The following is a 22,536-nucleotide window of genomic DNA, read 5'->3' as shown; positions in this document are numbered from 1 at the left end:
GTGCAAAATATTGCTTCTGAACTCTTTAGAAAGAGGCATGGAATTCAAACAAAGGAATGTTCTGAAATGCCAGAGAGAAAATAAACATTTTGAATAAATTAAAAGCATAAAACAGTTCATTTATGAGAGCAGGGTTGCCAGGTTTTCACAACAAAACCCACCCAATTGCTACTCAAAACTAGCCCAATCGCATTTCAGAGGGGGACCCCCGGTAAAAATTGCGCTCCGGGGGGTAAAATTGCAGTTTTTGGCGGGATTCTCCTAGTAAAATTTGCATTCCAGGAGCAAAATATCATGTTATTTGGGGTCGCTTCCACCCGCGGACATGAAAAACAACCTGCGGCAACAGAGTTAAAGTATCCCAATTCCGCGGGAAAACCGCAGACTTGGCAACACTGCTAAAAAGTGACTACAACCACTCAGAGGAAAATATTATGGCTCATTTTTCATATTCTCAATTAAAATAAGACTATCATTGACATACAATAAAAGTACAGAGACACTGATGTGAATAATATATCACAAATAATTTGGTATTAGAAGAAAGTTGAAATCTGCAAAATCTGGTATCATTGCAAATCGAAGCACAAATTGTTGAGGTTGCTTTTAAAATGCTATATATAAGATTTGTGAGACATAAGTGAATTTACAACATTAAGCCTCAAAAAGACCATGAACATTTGATAAAAGTAGTCCATACATCTCATGCACTATTTACCAGGTCTTCTAGAGCCAATGAACAAATCATTCTGAATGATTTGTTCACAAATGACTCAGTTCTTGAGTTCAAATCACTGACTCATGTGATCACAGCTTAATGGAGAAGAAGATTTTATATGAATAAGGACTAAAATTTGGTCTGTTTCTTACCTTAAATTATTGAATGGTTTCAGAGTACTTAGAATATAACAAATGGGTTGTGTGGACTACTTTTATGATTCTTTAGGATACTTTTAAGGTGATTTTGTGTCCTTTTTGAGGCTTGGCATCTTCAGTTAGGATTCATTGTCATTGCATTGAAAAGTGCAAAATTTCTCATTTTATGTCTTACAGACAAAATGTAAATTTTTGGGTGAATTTTCCCTCACTTTAAGCAAAAGTCTCCATTTGTGCTCTAGGAGATTGCAGTCTAGGAGAAACAACTGAGATATTAAAGAGGCAAATCATACAGTCAAATCTCCACATATCATAAACAGACACCCATCTGAGATACTTTGAATAAAAACGGCAGAAACCTTCTCTCTGTCTGACCTGCTTTCTTTTTCCACCCACAATCTCTCACCACCAACACCGACAACATTCACCAATAATCTTAAACTAATATTATGAATTGGCAAATTTAATTAATTAGCAGTGACAGAGGACGCAGGTGCAACACGACCGAGCGCAAACTGCTCCAAAACAACCTGTCATCTATCCCATCATAGTCAAACACGTGTATACAGAAACACCAGCACCCGTCCCCTCCCCCGTCTGGGACATTAGATTAGTGTCAAGACCCAAAGAAGTAAAAGCATATAGGGGGGGGGTTGATCCACAGGGCAGGAAATTGGGTTTTTTTCCAAAGACCTGTTATTAGAAGAGCAGTGTGGAGTTGTGAGCTACAGCTTGACTGCACACACCGCCCTGTCCTGTTTGCTTTGGGTGGCCTATCAATTAGTTCTGCAAGGATACCCATCTCTACAGCAACCCCGGCCCTGTTGCCAGGCATTGTGGGAGATCAGAAAAGGTACTTTAACCAGGAACAGCTAGAAAAAAAAAAAAAAGAAAAAAAAAAAAAGTGTATGGGTCATTGACAAAATGTTCATGTTTAATTGTTGTGGTGGCGACTACGGTTTTTTAGCTTTCCAAACATTGGAAAATTATTCAAAAAGTTACATTACAGTTCAAAAGTTTGGGGTTGGTAAGATTTTGTTTTTAATGTTTGTGAAAGAAGTCTCTTATGCTCACCAAGGCTTCATTTATTTGATTAAAAATACAGTAAAAACAGTAATATTGTGAAATATTATTACAATTTAAAATATATATGTTTTATTTTAATGTATTGTAAAATAAAATTTATTCTTGTGATGAAAAGCTGAATTTTCAGCAGCCATTACTCCAGTTTTTAGTGTCATTTCTTCTTATTATCAATGTTGAAAACTGTTGTGCTGCTTAATATTTTTGTGTGATACGTTTTTTTCAGGATACTTTGAATAGAAATTTAAAAAGAACAGAATTTATTTGAAACAAATCTTTTGTGGCATTATAAATGTCTTTACTGTCATTTTTGGTCAAGTTGATGCATTCTTGATTAATAAAAAAGTATTAATTTCTTTTAAAAAAATCTTACTGACCCCAAACCATTGAATGATAATGTGTTTAATTAAAGTAAAACAGAAAAAGCTGTGACAGTGTCCTAAATTTTGAGCTTGTCAATACCTGAAAAAAGCAAGGAAGACATTTCTTGACACACATGTACCAAACCTGAGCACAATCACAATCCTCACCTTTCATACGGTTACAAAATACATAAAGTACATAAATCATACTGGAAGTTGTGGCTTAAATTGTGATTTCTGAGTATGCTGTATAAAATTAAACAAGATGACGATCATTATCAAACACATTTACTGTAAAAATCCAATTCTTAATCAGTTTCTTCGTTTTGTCAAAAGAAATAAAAAAACAAAAACAAAACAAAAAAAAAGTTTCCCATATTAAAAATGTATTAAATGCATATTTCATTTTATTCTAATGCTTTAAAAAAAAAAAAAAAAAAAAAAAATCTAAGATCAGTAAAGTGGTGCAACCACACACCTTTCTCTTTCACACTCAGGCACTCGCACAAAAACAGTCCCACGTGGCAAAGCAACTTTCCACCCCATAAATCCTCAAACAAAGAAAATTCCTCCTCTCTACCTCAGAGTGTCTGAGCTGGGCTGCAGAATTCCCTGGCAAGAGCCTGATCCCAGGACAGCCGGCGAGAGGCCGCTAAAGTTTGGCTGGGTGGCAGGCAGCTTCATGAGTAAACCTCCACTGCACTCCTTCCCTCACTCTGCCTCTCACTGCTCTGAGAGAGAGAGAGACCGATTCTCCCCGCACACACACACACACACACACACACAAACCCAGCAGCCAACCACAAGCTGAGGGGAGCGGCTTTACCAACTGAAGGAATGGTAATCTGATCACAAAGCAGTCTTTAAGCCCGGCAGGACTTCAAAAGGAGATGGGTGTTGACTCTATAAACTGGTCTCAGAACAGAGCTGGATTAGAAAGAATGAGCTAAAGCTTTAAAGCAAATTGGGTTTTCAAGTGGTCGAAAACCTGCTAATATCAACTGTTTATTGTTCATATATCAGGAACATCTCTTAAATGACCAAATGAATTCTCACAATTCAACCTAAAGTTGTCTCAGATTTTTCTTCTTAGTCAAATAAACACAAATGAGACAACTGTTGACAAATAGAAGTGGTCAACTAATGCGTTTTAATGGCCAATGCTGATACCAATATCTAGAAGAGAACAAAAAGGAAGATATTTTGAGAAATGTCCATACATTGTTGTTTTGGACCCCATTGACTTTCATTGTAGAGTTTCTGCTCCACATAAAAAGAAAGTCATACAGGGTTAAAACAACGTGAGGGTGAAAAAAAATTATGACAATTTTAATTTGGGGGTGAACTATCCCTTTAAAAATTTCGGGAGATCCAGGAGGAGAACAGTTTTATTTTAGTATTATTTATATTATATTATAGTATTTATTAATATTTTAAATAAGCTCTTATTTGTATATTTTCAAGTTTTAGTAAGTTTGTTTTGTGCTTTTGTCATTTGTATTAATTTCTTTTCAAACTGTAGTTCTTTATAGCTTTCATTTATTTTTAAGTTTTCAACTTGTTCAGTTAGTTGCCACATTTTTCATCTAATATTTATGTTAATATTTTATTTCAGCTTTATTTCAATGATCAAAAATACCGTCTTCACACGAGTTAGATCTGGACATCTGCATTGCGTCGTAAATGCCAGGTGACCTTACAGGTTTGAGGCAAGGCAGGTTCCTACACGAAATGTGTTTGTGTGTACGTCAAAAGTGTGTGAAGGAGTAATCTTCTTAAGCACACCAACTTTAGTGATAAGTTACGGCTTAAGTGTGTTTTTACAGCTTGGAAGCATAGTCCACCGTGATACGAGTGTGGGAATCCATTTTCAGTTTACAGTTCTGTCTGAGGTTTAGCGTGTGGCTAGCTTGTGGCTAAAAGTCAATAATTGACTAACCTACAGACTTCACCAAACCTGGCCGATTAGTTCATTCCACAATGCTTCGTGTTCTCATGCCCTGTTGTTCACTAAAGTTTTTTAAGGGTCACATCCCATAGTTAAAGGTCAAGCTGCCTTAATCCTTAGCGGAAGATCCTGCTAACCGACAAAGAGACATAAGATGCAATTTTGTTGTGTTTACCAAAACAGCAAACAACATTTTTGGCCTCAAATATTGGCACAAAACTTTGTGGGCAAACGAGACCATATATATGTAGCATCTGAGCTGTTTTTGTATACACAAATCCATAAAAACACAAGTAGCTGCTAATCTTGTTAGCGTTAAAACCATTAAAAGTGCAAATAAAGATCTTTGGGAATGTATAGACTATATATAGTGCGACAAGAGGTTTCTGTCTTCATAGAGCAGTTTTGAGTGTGTGACTTTGTATAATAACACAGAGGCAGACAGAAAGAGAGAGAGAGATTCCAGCCCTCGTGCCCAAACCTTTGCCACCAGACGTTTGTAATGACAGAGCTGCTAGTGAGCATGAGGAATTCTGAGTAGTTCCTTTCTCCATCCTGTTCGCAATCTCTCTTCTCTCCAACATTAATTAAACATACACTGTAAAAAAGATTTGTTGGTTTAACTTAAAAAAAATTAAGTTGCCTTAAAATTTTAAATTAAAAATTTGAGTTAATACAATGAAGGCGATTGGTTTAATCAACAGAAACTCAAAATATTGTGTTATCTGAACTACATTAATTATCTAAGTTGATTTGACAAAAGAAAAAATGTTGTGACAACAAATCATGAAAATAATTTCTTACAGTGTACAAATATAACAAGACAACAACTTGCAGCTCTCAAACGTCGGCTGGTGTGACTGGGCTGATCTCCAGGGAACCGCAGAGTATGATTTGCATAGTTTTGTATATGGAAATAAATTGTTAAACATGCAAAGGCAAAGCACCTTGCAACAACAACATACTAGATTTCCAAAACATGTGTGATAAAAATGTCATAAAACCTATCACAATTCAGTATATATCAACGCCTTCATTGCAAATATGCAGCAACATGATGCAGCAATGACCAAACGAGACTGAAGTCTATTTGAAAATACAGTAAAACAGTAACATTGTGAAATTTTATTACAAAGCAATTCTATTTTAATATATTTTAAAATGTAATTTATTCCTGTGATGGCAAAGCTGAATTTTCAGCAGCCATTATTTCAAGGCCCATTCACACTAGTTTGTTTTCGTTTTAAAACACATAACTTTTGCTACGGTTACGCATGTCGTTTACACTACTCTGGCGTTTTCGACCCTCGAAAACGGAGACTTTATGAAAATGCTGCAGAGTCCGTTTGAGTTTGAAAATGCTGGGGTTGCATTTCAGTATAAACGGACCAAAACGGAGACTTTTGAAAACGGCTGCCCACGTTCGTTCTGCGTATCCTTGATGACTGTGTAAACAATAACATGGAGACTGAACTGCAATCTTTGCTGGCTTTGTTGTCATTTTTAGCAGCCATTGTGCAGTAAACTCTGCTTTTTTTTTTTTAATACTGCAGCTGCCTACATGCGCAAGAGGCAACTGTTTACACTTGTACACGCATGCCCAGTGTGCATGAATGGTCATGTGACATGCGTTTTCGGTCGTGTAGTGTAGATGGAGATTGTTTCTAAAAACGCTGTGGAAACACCAGTGTAGACGAGGATTGATTTCATTTTAAAACGCCATTTTAAAACGAAAAACCCCTAGTGTAAACGGTGCCTCAGTCTTCAGTGTCACATGATCCTTCATCAAAAATTATTCTAATATCACGATTTGGTGTTCAAGAAAAAAAAAAAAAAGTATTATTATCAATGTAAATCAATGTGCTCCTTAATATTTTTTGGAAACTGTGGATACTTTTTTAGGATTCTTTGATGAATAGAAAGCTCAAGAACATTTATTTGAAATAGAAATATTTTGCAACATTTTATATAGCTTACTTTCTCTTGGATGGAAGTGTATTTACTCTTGAGTTTAAACAGAAATAATATGCTATTTATATAAAGGGTAAATTGCACAAGCAATGGTGGGTAGAGTTGGTGAAAGGCTTAATTTTTTAATTTCAAATTAACTGCAGAAAAAAAGTGTGTAGAATTAGAAAAACTAGTAGTACAGTTCTCACCTCACAAATGCTGCAAAAAATCATTTACATAAGATAAAGATAAATATAGATAGAGAAGTGCTTTATTGTAGCTAATATGGGTCTGTAGGGGCAAGGAGGACACTGAAAGCACATGACAATTTCTTTATTGTTGTTCTCTTTCCTTTCTGTGTTTCCATCCCTCTATTTCGCTTCTATGTGTTCTTTTGTTGCAAATACACATGGCCACACTGAAACAACACAAATATTCTCTTGTTCTCATTCTGTCTCTCACTTCCACTCACAGAATACACACGGCGACAGCACATGATGGTACACAAAAGCTGTAAATTTCACGTTTTCTCTAAACTATAAATTCTCGTATTAAATATCTGTAAAATTAGATCACAATATTGACTGCTCATACTATAGCTTAAGCTACAAGTTAACTTATAGTTCAACTACAGTTAAGCCTAGATAGATAGATAGATAGATATTTTAGGAAAAATTGTTTTGAAAACAACTTGGCTACTGTCCTAGTTCATTTGGTATCATTGATACTTTTCAATCCATTTATATGACTAATTCTCATTCTCTTTCTCTCTCTCACTCGCACGGTGGGGGATGGGGATCCCATGTGTTGATGGATATCCTCCTCCCTCTGTCTTTCAGTCTGTTTCTTTTCTTTTCTCTGTCCCTCCATCTCCTACTTCCTGTTCTCCTGCCACATTTGCATGTGAATGGGCTGCTGGGTGTGATGGCTGTGCCGAGTGATTAAGATCATTGTCTCAAGCATCCAATTAGCACTGTTAAAGGTGCGATTCCTCCCCACAAAAACAATCGCATTGTTCATGTGAACACTTTTACACGTGGAGCTCAGAATCTACCAAGCTGCAAAACTTTTCTCATTTTGGATTAAAAATTCTCTTTTAACCTATAAAGCCTGACATATTAAATAATAGTCAGAATTGTTTTTTTTTTTAAGATGGAAAAGTTCATTGAACCTTTAGGGAAAAAAAAAAAAAAAAAAGTTCGCGTATGTGTTTTTGTTGAGTATTAGGCTTTTACAGTATGGCTCATATAGTATGATATAGTGAGAATATGGAGTTCATATTCAAAATAGGAAAAAAACTCAATTTTATTCAGAGGCCCAAGCAAAGATATGCAATTTGGTGCAGTCGCCGATATTTATGACTATTTGTAAATCTATTCTTATAAATTTATAAGTCAGATGAAATTCTGATAGCTTGTAATGTAAATCAATGAGATCTTTGTAAAAGTATAGCAGACTACTTACATAAAATGCATAAAAATATCAGTTGTCACTCTATTTCTCCAAATAATATGCAAGTAAGATGATAATTAAATGCTTAGTTTAATGACCAAAGCGATGTAGTTTTTATTGTGGGGAGAAAACATAATGCAACGCAATACAATAATGATTGAGAGTTGTACAAATAAACTTTCCTGAAAAGCTTCAAAAGCTTTAACATGGTTTTTCTAAAAAATTATGTATGCATAATCAAGAAAAAAGTTGTTTAGTCCAATATTTTCTTTATACAAATCAGTGATTTGTGACAGTGACATTTTTCATAGTCATTACTTTTATATACACACACGTTCAGAAGGTAAACAAATAAAATATATATTTTTAAATATTTTTAGTGTTTTATTTTGATTAAAATATTTCATTTTAAAATAAAAACAATTAAAAAATGTTTATGATTTAATAATTTAAAAGCTTTTCATTAAACTCACGAACCCCTGCAATTCCTTCACGATTCCCAGTCTGGGAAACACTGACGTAATGTAATATTTAATGCACTTCATGTTGTTGACAACAAAGAATGTAATATGTTTTCTTCCTCTTTGTAGTTTTATATCAATATGGTACAAGATTATCCTATTCAAATCAATGTAATAAACGAGTCCGGTCAAAAAAATCAAAAAGTAGTCGGATTATATCCACTTAAATGTTTAATGTAATTGTTACTAACTACAATTTTGTAGTATGTAATGACAAATGATCATGTAATGACAGCCAATCAGAATTCATCCTGCTTTACAGAGTTCAAGCATTTAAAGCGGTAGATGACAAAACTGTACCACACTTAGAATAAACAGATCGTAGGGATTTTAGGACTGGACAATATGAACTAAAATCAAAATCTCAATTAATTGAACATTTTACCTTGATTACAATTAATGAACGATTATTTTGTTTTTGTTTTTCCTCATAGTTCACTGACAAGGTTTGTACTGTAAATATGCTTGACTGTTAAAGATGGGATATTTTTTTCCTAATGAAAGAGTGCTCTGACATAACAGCTCACTTTCAGCAGTTATTTTATCTATGGTTTCTAACATTTCTTACAGATTTCTGCTCGGTGTAAATCAGATACAGATAAATTAGCACAGTACCAGTACATTTATTTGAATGCATTAATGAGCGTGATTGTGTGTGTGAATTAGTCATGCCATCTCTCTATTAATTGTGAAGGTGTGGGTTGCATCTGATGATCTAAAATTGCTTGAATGTCCAAACTGGCAAGCCTTAAAACACATACAATTGACAAACTTGTGAGGACGCAAGCGAAAGTGATCTCTCTTCGGGGCTTGCGCGCTGTCTGTGAGGCGTTTGAGTTCCCCTCCGTGTTGCTTCCATGCCGCCGACTGGTTGGGGTGGAGTCACGTGACTACACACGCGGTAGTATGTTTTTAAGGGGAAAGTTTTAACAGGATTAAAAAAAAATGAAATAACCAACATGGGAAAGTTACATCGTTTAGAGGTTCTGAATTTCGGTTTCGATTACTTTTCGATTAATCGCCCAGCCCTATGATATCGTGCATTGGTGTGGATGCTAATATAGATATCGTTCTTGGTGTGAACGGGCCTTTAGAAGTGTTCTCAGTTAAGAATGAGCAATATCTGAGCAATTCAGTTTTCCTCTGAACAAAAAGTCAAACAATAATGCTTGGTCAACAGCTCCCATACCACAACTCCTGAATGGTACCATCCAGCAATGTACATTTCCATCAGATGGGAAACCACTAAGCATTGGCTGCCAGTCATGTGTTGCATGCACAGATTGTGGTAAAGGAAGTAGCTGTTTCCTCAGATGTCAGATAAGAGCTCTCTCTCTCTCGTCCCATCCATTTAACTGTTTGGAAAGGGGTTCGCTCTGATGTGATTGCTAAGCCCCCCTCAGAGCCCATGCTTACCCCTCCTAAACCACAGAGGAAGCAGTTCTCTTTATATATCATTTTCTCCATCAATACCAGACGTGTTAAAGGCAAAATGGAAGGATGTTCTTTTGCATCTTTGATTCAACCCGAAACAACAGATCAATCAATGTCTTGTGTTTAAAACATTTGTCTTGAATTTTCCCAAAAGATAGAGTTTCCAAAAGTTCTGCCTGAACACGCCAATAAAAAATAATTGCACGGGTGGCGACTTAAGCAGCTTAAAAGTGAAGAATGCTTCACATGCTGTCATTGAGCTTGTCCTGAGGGCTTAAGGTGAAAGAACCAGATTTACACTCATTGCAGTTTTGGCGATGGATGGGGTTAATGACTTAAGCGTAACAGATGACAATAGACTGAGGCTGTGACTCCCTTTGTACAGAAATCCTGCAGGCAAACTTAAATGACTGTCTGGGTTTCACTCATGTTACCAACTTACCAATAATAGACAAGAAAGTTTCAACAGATATTTGCCAATGTAAATGTGAAATATGATCAAATTAGGCCTGTCATAAATAATAGGGCTTCTACACTTGAAATAGTTAACCCTGGGTCATTCTAAACCCATGTTAAACGGAATCCTGGGTTATCTTTATTCACGTTTTCACACTGCTTATAGTATACCCGGGGTTAACAGTTAGTCCTAGGTATTCATAAGCTGCCGTTTCACACTGCACATTCCTAAACCCCGGGTTAAAGTCCTTATCTGCATATTTGCGGTGTCGGTGTCACTGATTGGACAAATGCAGCACATGACCTGTTTATATAAAGGCTCTAGCATTGCACGTCCTCATGTTACACTGACTGTAATATCAAGTTTTTTTTGATGACGAATGACGGTCTCTTCTTCAGTCCAATTGTCGTGTTTTCCATCGTCGTTTGACATTTTTACTATCATACGCAGAAACAACTGTTTATACAGGTGCTGGTCATATAATTAGAATATCATCAAAAAGTTGATTTATTTCACTAATTCCATTCAAAAAGTGAAACTTGTATATTATATTCATTCATTACACACAGACTGATATATTTCAAATGTTTATTTCTTTTAATTTTGATGATTATAACTGACAACTAAGGAAAATCCCAAATTCAGTATCTCAGAAAATTAGAATATTGTGAAAAGGTTCAATACTGAAGACACTTGGTGCCACACTCTAATCAGCTAATTAACTCAAAACACCTGCAAAGGCCTTTAAATGGTCTCTCAGTCTAGTTCTGTAGGCTACACAATCATGGGGAAGACTGCTAACTTGACAGTTGTCCAAAAGACGACCATTGACACCTTGCACAAGGAAGGCAAGACACAAAAGGTCATTGCAAAAGAGGCTGGCTGTTCACAGAGCTCTGTGTCCAAGCACATTAATAGAGAGACGAAGGGAAGGAAAAGATGTGGTAGAAAAAAGTGTACAAGCAATAGGGATAACCGCACCCTGGAGAGGATTGTGAAACAAAACCCATTCAAAAATGTGGGGGAGATTCACAAAGAGTGGACTGCAGCTGGAGTCAGTGCTTCAAGAACCACTACGCACAGACGTATGCATCCAGCGACTCGCCTGGGCTAAAGACAAAAAGGACTGGACTGCTGCTGAGTGGTCCAAAGTTATGTTCTCTGATGAAAGTAAATTTTGCATTTCCTTTGGAAATCAGGGTTCCAGAGTCTGGAGGAAGAGAGGAGAGGCACACAATCCACATTGCTTGAGGTCCAGTGTAAAGTTTCCACAGTCAGTGATGGTTTGGGGTGCCATGTCATCTGCTGGTGTTGGTCCACTGTGTTTTCTGAGGTCCAAGGTCAATGCAGCCGTATACCAGGAAGTTTTAGAGTACTTCATGCTTCCTGCTGCTGACCAACTTTATGGAGATGCAGATTTCATTTTCCAACAGGACTTGGCACCTGCACACAGTGCCAAAGCTACCAGTACCTGGTTTAAGGACCATGGTATCCCTGTTCTTAATTGGCCAGCAAACTCGCCTGACCTTAACCCCATAGAAAATCTATGGGGTATTGTGAAGAGGAAGATGCGATATGCCAGACCCAACAATGCAGAAGAGCTGAAGGCCACTATCAGAGCAACCTGGGCTCTTATAACACCTGAGCAGTGCCACAGACTGATCAACTCCATGCCACGCCGCATTGCTGCAGTAATTCAGGCAAAAGGAGCCCCAACCAAGTATTGAGTGCTGTACATGCTCATACTTTTCATGTTTATACTTTTCAGTTGGCCAAGATTTCTAAAAATCCCTTCTTTGTATTGGTCTTAAGTAATATTCTAATTTTCTGAGATACTGAATTTGGGATTTTCCTTAGTTGTCAGTTATAATCATCAAAATTAAAAGAAATAAACATTTGAAATATATCAGTCTGTGTGTAATGAATGAATATAATATACAAGTTTCACTTTTTGAATGGAATTAGTGAAATAAATCAACTTTTTGATGATATTCTAATTATATGACCAGCACCTGTACATCGCGCAGTGTTTCCGTGACTGCCCAAAGCGCGTGAATATAAGGCACACGATTGGTTGTCGGTTGATAAAGCATCTAGTTTTAACATTCTAACACTGCATTGTTTCTCACTGTACAAGTTTGGCACCACAATGCGGGGATAACAGAGCAAAAGCGGTGCTAGCGGTTTCATAACCCTGGGTAAAAAGCAGTGCTAACCCCGCATCTAAAAAAGAGGTGTTTAGAACGAAGATAACCCGGGGTTAAGCACAGTGTGAAAAGCCCTAATGTGATTTATTCATGCTGAATAAATCCCACATGCGATTAATTCATGTTGCTTAAAGTCGGCATTAAATGAAAATTAACCCTATCTGTTTTGTAAATGCATATAGTTATTTTGTAAACAACTCAGCCAGGAATTGTTTGACTTTTTAATGTTAAATCAAAATGTTATAACTGAATATTTCTGTGAAAACGACAGACTTTTCTCTGGTGTCATATGAAAAGATCAATACACATCTCAAAAAACGATCACCAACCGATGCATATAACCAAGTCCCTTACATTTTTTTCTTTTTTGATAATCTGTTACACTAGGATCATCATGACTTTAAGAGGTTTTTATCTTTTATTTGGCCCAAAATTAAATAAATAAATACAAATATTAAATGTTAAAAATAATAAAATAATAATTATACAAAACAAAAAAATGAGAATGAAGCAAACAAAAACAAAACCCTTCAAAGCAAGATAAAACAAACAACAAAAACAAAGAAATAAAGAAAAAAAAAAAAAAAAAAACAAGTAGAAAAACAAAAATCTGATCTAATAAAATGCTACATTCGGGTTATGTAAAGCATTAACACTTAATCAGAAGTATTCAAGACCAGCCAAAATAAATTGCAGGTATTGTTACTGGACACACAACTATAAATGCACACAAACTCACACAAAAATACAAAGAGACTTCAGCTGTCATCCTCAATAACACACTTACTTCACTGCCTCGCACAAGCTTTAGACCAGTCTGTCATGTTCAATGTGTTCAGTTCTCTCCGTCCATTTCTATCTGGCACTCTACAGGTACAGCAGATCACAGGGACACACATCAGATCCCTGAGAACCAGACACACCAACGCTATCAAAGATCCTAATCAGTCTCAGCCATAACACTATCGCCACTGCGCTGCTACTGCCGAGTCTGCGTGTGCAGTGAGGGGCAGAGGGTGCGAGAGAAGTGTGAGAGCGGGGAGAGATTTTTTTCAGCCCTCCCATGAACTTAATGACTGTACCTGCTGGGCTTGTTGTTGGCAAGAAGGCAAGTTGCCAGCTGCATCTTTCTCCTGGTGGAGAGCACATTTGCGTAGGTGGAAGATTTAGACTTCCGGTCAAATCCAATAGGCAGAAACATTCATTTATCAACAGCCAAACAACACTGGCGGACACTAACAACACACAAAACTGCTTTCTAGAGAAATATCAGCATAAGACAATTATTTTGACACCTAAAAACAATGAGAGGAAAAAGAAAGAAGCACATTCAATTTAAATGTAAATGCCTTTGGAAAAGTATTCTACACAGCAAAATCCCCAGAGTTAAAACAACTCTGTTCAGAGAACATATGGTCCCTCTCTACATAGAGTTAAAATAACACTGAAGCAGAGTTAAAGTTAATGAGATATGTTTTTTGTGGAGTTGTTTATTCAGATCTTGAGAGAATTAATGTCTTTTATCTTCAGTTGATTTCATCTAAGGCTGTGGCTGGAAGTCATTTGTAGTTATTGTGTTTCTCTTCAGTGATTCTGCTTGTTAACAGCAGGTGTTCATCACTAATGCTCAATCACAACTTAACTAATCACTTAATTATCTCATTAACTTTAACTCTGCTTCAGTGTTACTTTAACACTATATAGAGAGGGACCATACGTAATCTGAGCAGAGTTGATTTATCTCTGGGGATTTTGCTGTGTAAAGTTGCAATGCAAGTCATAAATCAAATATTGCTTAAGGGGAAAAGGTGATGTATTGAATAATATAGTTCTGACAATGCCTTTTTCTATTATATATAAAAAAAAAAGAGATATCAGATCAAATACATAAATATCAAGATATATTTATAATATTGTCAAAAGTCTTAAATGCATATTCAAATATATTATATTGATTTTTCCGCTATATTTCCCAGCCCTAGTTTAAGGTCAAAACCATGACACCATTAACATATGACCCTGTTTACATATTAATGTCTATTCTGTATTCAGTAACTTAGCCCACCCTGATGAATGAAAGTGTCAAGTAGACAGAGGTTAGACAATCATAACATAAAGGTCATTTACATACATAAGTCTTAAAGGTACCGTAGCAAAAACTGATCTAGGATCTAGTTCAGAGCATGTAGCACACTAATGCCATTTATATGCATTAAATGCATTAAAACGAAAGGACAGAAACCCACTGACCCACAAATGTGTGTGCAATATGGCACATTTCCTCTGTGTGCGGGTGTGGATTTGACCAGGTCTCTCCTTTCAGTCCAGACGAGGTCCCCAAGCCCCTTTCTCCAGGGCTAGACGCCCCGATCATGTTTCAGAGCCGTGTTTGAACTGCCTTGGCCAAATTACACAGTCAAACACAATGTAGCAGTCATCACGGACCTGAAAAACAGACATCCCTCCACCGGCAGGAAACTACACGGGGATTCAGACACCACATGCTTGAGATGACTGTCATTTCTGAGGGTGTGTCTGTATGTCTATGTAAAAGTACGGGAGGTCCTATTTCCTTTATCACAAAAAACACAGGTGCAACATGCATAAAATATGTATATATGCAAGTAGATCAAGAACAAGACTGCAAAAGGGGACCAGTTATGAGGAACATAAAGCTACATTAATAACAGTTAAATTTATACTAGTTATTTTTGTCTAAATACACTAAAAACTTAAAAGTGAATTTAGGTATCTCAACATTGAGTACAGTAAGAAAAAAGGATATTCATTTAGATATTTGTTAATGATTGCATTTAACAGTGTTATTTAATCATTAGTGCTTTTAAAGATTCATTTTGATGGGTGTTAGATGATGGCAAAGGTACTCTAAATGTAAAAATAGGGGAAATTAGCAAAATAGCCAATCTTGACTGAGACATTAAATACAACTAAAAAAAATTATTATTATTTTTTTATAATTAAAACTACTTAATAAATTAGATTAAATAAATTATAAATAAATGTAATAAAAATAAATAATTAAAAAAAAATCATATTAAATTAAAAACACTACTATTGGACAATAACTGATATTGTACCGACATACTATGCATACTTTAGTGCTGTCAAAAATATTGATTTTTTTGGTACGTATTGGTACTGAAATATCTAAAACGGTTCAAATACTCTTTCCCTGCATTATCGATACACCAATATCGGCTGCGGTTTCTCCCTCTCTTTTCTCCAACAGTGAGTTGACATGGCTGCTGCTTCTCACATGCTCGTCTCATTCACTCTGGTTAAATAGTGTTGCTGTTACAAGCCCTGAATTTTGGCGCGAGATTGCAGGTATGCATATAATTTTACTCATTTCCGCAAGTTTCTCGCTCACACCCAAAGCACACATAAATAAAGACGCCTCTCAAACAGCTCGTGAGTACCAAATTGACTTCTTTTTCATAGCTTATTGTGCTTAAACGGTCAAATACATAAATTGAGAAAGGAAACGGATCCATGCATTTGTTCTTAAAGTGACAGCAGCCTAATGAACCTGCTACTCTCTGTCATTAATGTTAATCAAACAACAAAAAACAAAGAAAAAAATCCCTCAATTTGAAATCAAGCTTCCTTGTGATGTGTGTAAGATATTGCAACAAAATAACCCCATTGTAAAAACAAATATATTGAGTGAGCAAACATTTAGGTGAGATAATTTGATCAATGTTTATATGTGAATAAAAGCCTAAATTAAAATCTGTTCATCATATAAAGCAATCCCATGTCTCTTCAGAAGATTTGGGCTAAATTCGCTTGATTCAAATTGACTACTGTTACTATGTGTCATGTACTTTTTGAGCTTGAAAATATTGAATACCTAGACTTTAACTGGATGGACAAAAATTATGAGATAATATTAAAAATATCTATATGGCAGTTTTTCCCTGTGGTATCGAAAATTGTATTGAATATCAGTATGTTTCAGGTTATCGTATCGAAACTAGAAATTACAGTACTGTGACAACACTAGCAAGCTTACGTGAATGTGCCCTAATTATACTAATCATAGCAAGATATCAATAAAATATATTTTATTATCTGCAAGACAAATATAGTAAAAGCAAAACAAGAAGAATCATTAGCTGCAAAGGATCACCAAACCATCAAAGCGATGGTTTGGCTTGTGATCTGATCACAGGAGTGTTCACTGAATTTACAGTACAGTGCAAATGAATCAAAATAATCTTCTACAGCATCCACCTCATCCAACTCCAAAACCAACATGGCTCCCTTCACGATGGAATTTAAGCATCTCTCAGAGGGATGCATCACTAAAGTTCGCACCGCCTCATCTTTCTTCACTGACCGGGACTTTGTTTTGGCAGATTTGATGACAAAGCAAGTCAAAATAACGTGAGCAAAAAGATTTAATGCTTTTCTTTTTTTTTTTTTCTTTTTTTTTTTTTTTTTTTACACCAGCTGCTGTTGAAGAAAGAATTCCCAAATTGTACATGACATCAAGCATTTCCAGTAAGAAAGAGGACAGAAAAGGAATTCCCATTGGATTCTCGCCATTCCTGCCCTCCAGCTACATTTCACGAGGTCTTAGATCATCCCTCTTTCACCTGTATCAGTCTGGGCACTAAGACGATATCTTGACAGGTACTGGGCACAGAATCCTGCAAACACACCTGGCTGGGCTCAAGAAAATGACCTTATTTGGAAAACCGTGGATCTTACAAAGCTTGTCTGTAGGTCATCAATCTGACTCATTTTCTGCCAAGATTTTGATCGACTGCCATTTTATCTGTGAGATGTTCTGCACTGACTTCATCATGAAGAGGGGAAGTTTAGTCTTGAAGAAACAACTTTTCATTGCAGACAATGTTTGGTCCACTTTGCAGGACTGGACTGTCTGACCAAAATATCAATGACCAATCAAAGTTCATCCAAACATGACAATTCTGTCAACATCTACTCACCCTCATGTCTATACAAACTTTCTCCTACGAAAATGCAAAAAAAAAAAGAAGAAAAAAAAAAGATATTTTGAAAGTCAATAAAGTGCAATAGTGTCTGCCAACTTTTTAAGCCGTCTTGGTTTTGCATTCATTTTTGTCCAAATGGTTTTAATAAAAGTTTTTTTTTAAAGAGTTCTAAGCCATAACCCAACCAACCAGGTATGAGGTAAATCACAACATTACAAACTTTGATTGGAAGCAAAAAAAAAAGGGTCCCACTTTATATTAAGTGGCCTTAACTACTATGTACTTACATTTAAAATAATCATTTGATATAACGCACTTATTGTGTACATACATGTTTTTACATTGTACTTATATTTTAAAAACACCTGCATGTAATTACATCTGTAATTCATTTCTGTAATTCTTTATAATTGCACTGTTGACCCATCACTTACACCTTACCCCTACCCTTAAACCTACCCATACCACCAAAGCTTTCCCTAACCTTACCTGTATCTTACCTCAATAGCAGCAAAAGTGTTTTGCAATTCAACATGAACCCAATAAGTACATTGTACTTCTTTTTTGATGTAAGTACATAGTAGTTAAGGCCACCTAATATAAAGTAGGACCAAAAAAAGTATTTGAAAATTGGACAAAAAAGAAAAGACTGTACTTAAATGTACAAGACTGTGTACTTAACGACTCCAATGCGGGAAAGAACTACAATCCCATGAAGAATTGCAGATGACAATCAAATTAAAAATGGAGAAATATAAAACTATTGAGTTAAAAATGTTGCAAAATGTGCATATACAATTATGTAGTTTTGAGAGGGTAGAGAGAGTGACTCTTACATCATTCGCAGTGCTTCATGGGAGTCTATGAGCACTAAAGTGTTCTTTTGCCACAATTTGCTTCGATTCCCTGATTGGTGGAGATTCTCTGCTGAATCATGGGTAATGTAGTTTTTCACCAGGAATTTCGCTGTTAACCTTTTGACGCGTACGATCACACCGGTATGATCAGCCTTGGCTGGTCCCTGGAGTGTACGATCACACCAGTGTGATTAGAACATTCAGTGCATCACATGATCAACTGCTAAATTCAAATGTGCTTTTGCGCGAGCCAGAAACGGACGCGCTCTGCACTTTTAAAAATATCACAAATATGCTGTTTTCAACCACATAATGTTTATTTTAGGTTTCAGACATTTAAATACACATGAGTACTAACAAAACAATAAATTTAGAGTTTGTAGAATACACAATGATGTCTATGGAAGCGGCAATAACAGTTCTTTCCAATATAATTAGACGAAACATCTTATTCATATCAGATACACATTGTGTAAGTAACTTTAAAGTTTACTCTATTCTTCTCCCAGTTCACCGGCTCACTTACTTTCATGTATTTCAGGAGAAGTGGATGAATTTGTGTGTTGTAAATCTAACAGATCCGATTCTCTGTGCTGCGGCACAAACAAACATGGCGGTGCCCATTGCACATATAGCTCAACTAACGCGATCATTATAAAGGTGTTTAAACAACAAAACACATCCACTTGCACATATTTGACAATCGGTATAGCAGATATTTCATGCTATAGTCAACAAAAATGAAAAAAAAGCAGATCATACAGCGCTATTGTGGCTGCGGTGTATCACATGACAAGCAATGAAGCGTCACCAACAATAAAGTAATATGTTCTAAATAATGGTCGCTTTGAAAAACTCATGCTAGGGGGTCAGCCAGAATATTTTAAACTTACATGTGAAAGGGTTAAAACATGATTATTTAAAAAATAAGTTGAAATAACATGGACTGATGGCTTCAACAAATACATATACCATTAATTAACAACCTTGTAGCTCACATTAGGTATATATTTAAAGGTGTTTAACTTACATATGTTACATGTAGTTACTATAGTAATAACTATAACTTATGAATAATTACATGCAACTAACCCTAAACCAAACCAAACCCTAATCTAACCCTATAGTAAGTACTTAAATGTATAATTACAGTGTAACAAAGACTTATAAGACTTAAGATAAAGTTTAACCAAATTATCATTAAAAATCACTTCCCCTATAGAGAAAATGAATGGGATTTCTACTTCCGGAACCCAAACAACATTGGACCCCACTGACTTTCATTGTATGAACAAAAGAAATGCATGCATTTTTCAAAATATCTTCTTTTTGTGTTCCACAGAATCAAAGTCCCTTTAAGACAAGTCATTTCACTCGGCGACCATCTCTGAAACGCCTCCCGGGCATACACAAGTGCAGCTCCTATCCATTTGAATTGTGAAACATCAAATTCTCCAAAGCCGTTTGCCAAGCTTTCGATTAAATTTCATATTTGAAATCACCAATGAAATCTGACAACAACTGTCTCATAAATTTTGTTTCACTCGAATCATAAGCTAATGCGCATGCACAGTCCTAAGTGTGCGTCTTTATAGGAAGCGCGCGTCTGACTGTTTCTACAGGAACCGGAGCTTCTAACGGCCGCTGCAGTGATGCGATGACTTTACCAATCAGCGATTGGCTCTTATTTAGAAGGCAGGACTTATTCCGCCATATTGCACGTTGCACTTTTTCCCATTCAAAACAATACAAGTGACACATCCTATGTTATTCTATAGTCTTTGATAGAATACATACATGTTTGGACAACAGCGGCTTATGATGTTCACTAATAAAGACTCTTGTGAATACACTAGGAATAAGGCAAATTCAGCTTTTTTCTTTGTTTCTGAGGCTTCTTTCAGATCCAATCCTCTCATCAATCATTCCAGTTGCGCATTCTTGCAACATCTACTTACCTCCCCACCCACTGCTTTTCACTTTCATTTCTTAACCCATTTCTTCCAAATCCTCTTATGTGTTTGTTTTCTATCACTACATTTTTCATTCCCCCTTTCAAGCTGACATTTCAGACATCTTTCTATTCTGAACTAATGAGTCACCAGACATATTTAATAATAAATATGCCATCCACTGTCAGCTCAGAATGTGTTTAGTAAAAACACAGACGGTTTTACAGAGAGTGTTGTTGTGCTTGAGGAGACACAGCACAAACGGCAAGGGATGTGGGACGTTAAACAGCCGCAGGGCTTGCAGGACTGCACAAAGGCACACCGAATGTGAGAACACAAGCACACACGCATAAAGAAGTGGATGTATATCTAAACTGATCCATTAGCTGTTGCCTTTGGCGCTCACGAAGACAATGACTACTCTCTTCCTTTGTGAGGAAACAAAAGCCACTCTGTTGCCCATCTAAAATGCTCCGGTTTGACTACAGAACATCCTGTGGCGATCTACTCTTAGGACTACTGATCATAAGAAACAGAAAACATGAAAAATGAGAGTCTACAGGGTGAGTTAGTGCAGGTAATGCAAAGGTGAAAGGTTAAGTCCTACCTATCAGTGTCATCTTGACTCTTGGGATTAAAGTGGTGAACGGTCCCTCTCACAGTGTTCATTCCATCCGAGACCCGGTTAACCCTCCGGGAATACAGGTTGAGACCTCCGTCAGTCATGTAGCTGTAGACACACACACACAAATGCTAGTTTAACACACAAGATATAAACAAGACGCAATTACACGTCTATTGCGGTGTCTTATCTGTTAATGGAGCATGAACAGGCTGTCTTGTGAAACACTGCAGTTAAATATGTAGCGAGACGCATTAACAAAAAGATATTTTACATGATGTTGCCCGCCGTCTGATGATCTATACTTATCCAGCGCCTTTGAGAGCATGTTGTGTCTGCACGTTCACTTTCATAACAAATGAATTCAATTATCTCTACAAACAGCGTAAAGACAAACGTTTGTCAATGTCTGAAGATATCAGCCACAGGAAAAACCAGTTTTACAACATTTAGTGGAAAAGCATAGGTAGAGAAGTGCTATAGTGTTAGAAGGTTTTGCCACTGATTGTACAGAAAGGATATAGATGCATACTGTGTAATATATATATATATATATATATATATATATATATATATATATATATATATATATATATATATATATATGTCATTGACGAATAAGGTTTTTAAAAGTGTAAAAAAAAAAAAAAAAAAAAAAAACTAATGGAGATATAATTAATTTTGAAGTTTTATTAAGTGTCAACAATGAGATTATGTGGTTTTTTATAATCAATTAACACTGCTTTTGTCATTTTTTACAAGATGGACAAAATTTGTCAGCAAAAAAAAGTCAGTTTAACCAAAATTTCAGTTTTACCAAATTACATTTTTGGTTATACCGAATACACGATATTTTCAAATAATGCTAACAGGCTGATATCTAGCTACCTAGCAAAAGGACAATCAAACATTTTATATTTAAAATATTACAACATTTTCCATGTTTTATAGCGGTTGTACCGAATGACCTAATGTTTCGAGATATGCGTATGAGCAAGTGAAAACATGAATTTTTCAAATAGTTAAGAGAGAGTTTGCTTCATGACCATGTGGTCATTTGCAGGTGTCTGAATGATGTCACATCCTGTCACATGATAATGAATGCATGACTTGATCCAAAATGGTCCCTTTATACTGGTTACTCCGAATGACATCAATGAAATTATTTTTTCCGGATATTCTTTCTCATAACAAAGCAACGACTTCTACACATAATTTTAATACCATTTTGCACTATGTTGATATATGATGTTATAAAATCATGCCAGAATAAAAAATATATACATTTATTACATTTTTAGGAAATGGCTGTATTGGCCTTTGGACAGTTAAACCGAAAGACCTTTTGACACTTCAAAATCTTTAAAATACCTTTATATGTAGCAAAATATAATTAAAACCTTTTGGATTCAATAAAAGAGATCTAGTTGTACTAACTTACATACTTTGGATGTCATATCTTTGTTTTTTATTATTAAGGCCTTTGGACAAAAAAAAAATGACCCGTCACGTCATTGATATATATATATATATATATATATATATATATATATATATATATATATATATACACACACATATATACACACACACACACACACACACACACAATATATAAATAAATAGGGGGAGAATTCAGAGTGAAAAAACCTCAGAAAGCATACAGAAAATGAATAAACATCACATAAACCACATATTGGTTTTATTAATTACAGATTTTTGGAGGGTGAGATCAGTGTTTTTTAGTATTATTGGTATAGTTTTTGATTAAATATTTAATTCGTTTTTTTATATTTTCTGTTTTCATTTTCATTTTATTTAAAGTTTTAG

The 22,536-nt window shown here is 35.7% G+C and overlaps 1 protein-coding gene across 8 annotated transcripts in view; it reads right to left on the bottom strand.

Moving 5' to 3' along the window:
- The window catches only part of nav2b (neuron navigator 2b), a 104,085-nt gene that overhangs the window by 32,143 nt on the left and 49,406 nt on the right, over nucleotides 1–22,536 (bottom strand). For all 8 annotated transcript variants that reach the window (XM_051884233.1, XM_051884228.1, XM_051884231.1 and 5 more), the window contains one exon: nucleotides 20,692–20,814. In XM_051884233.1, the coding sequence (XP_051740193.1) occupies nucleotides 20,692–20,814 (123 nt within the window). The remainder of the gene's footprint in view (nucleotides 1–20,691; nucleotides 20,815–22,536) is intronic.

This window comes from Ctenopharyngodon idella, chromosome 24, assembly GCF_019924925.1.
Source record: "Ctenopharyngodon idella isolate HZGC_01 chromosome 24, HZGC01, whole genome shotgun sequence".
Classification (NCBI taxonomy): domain Eukaryota; kingdom Metazoa; phylum Chordata; class Actinopteri; order Cypriniformes; family Xenocyprididae; genus Ctenopharyngodon; species Ctenopharyngodon idella.
This window is presented reverse-complemented; position numbering and strand designations above follow the sequence as displayed.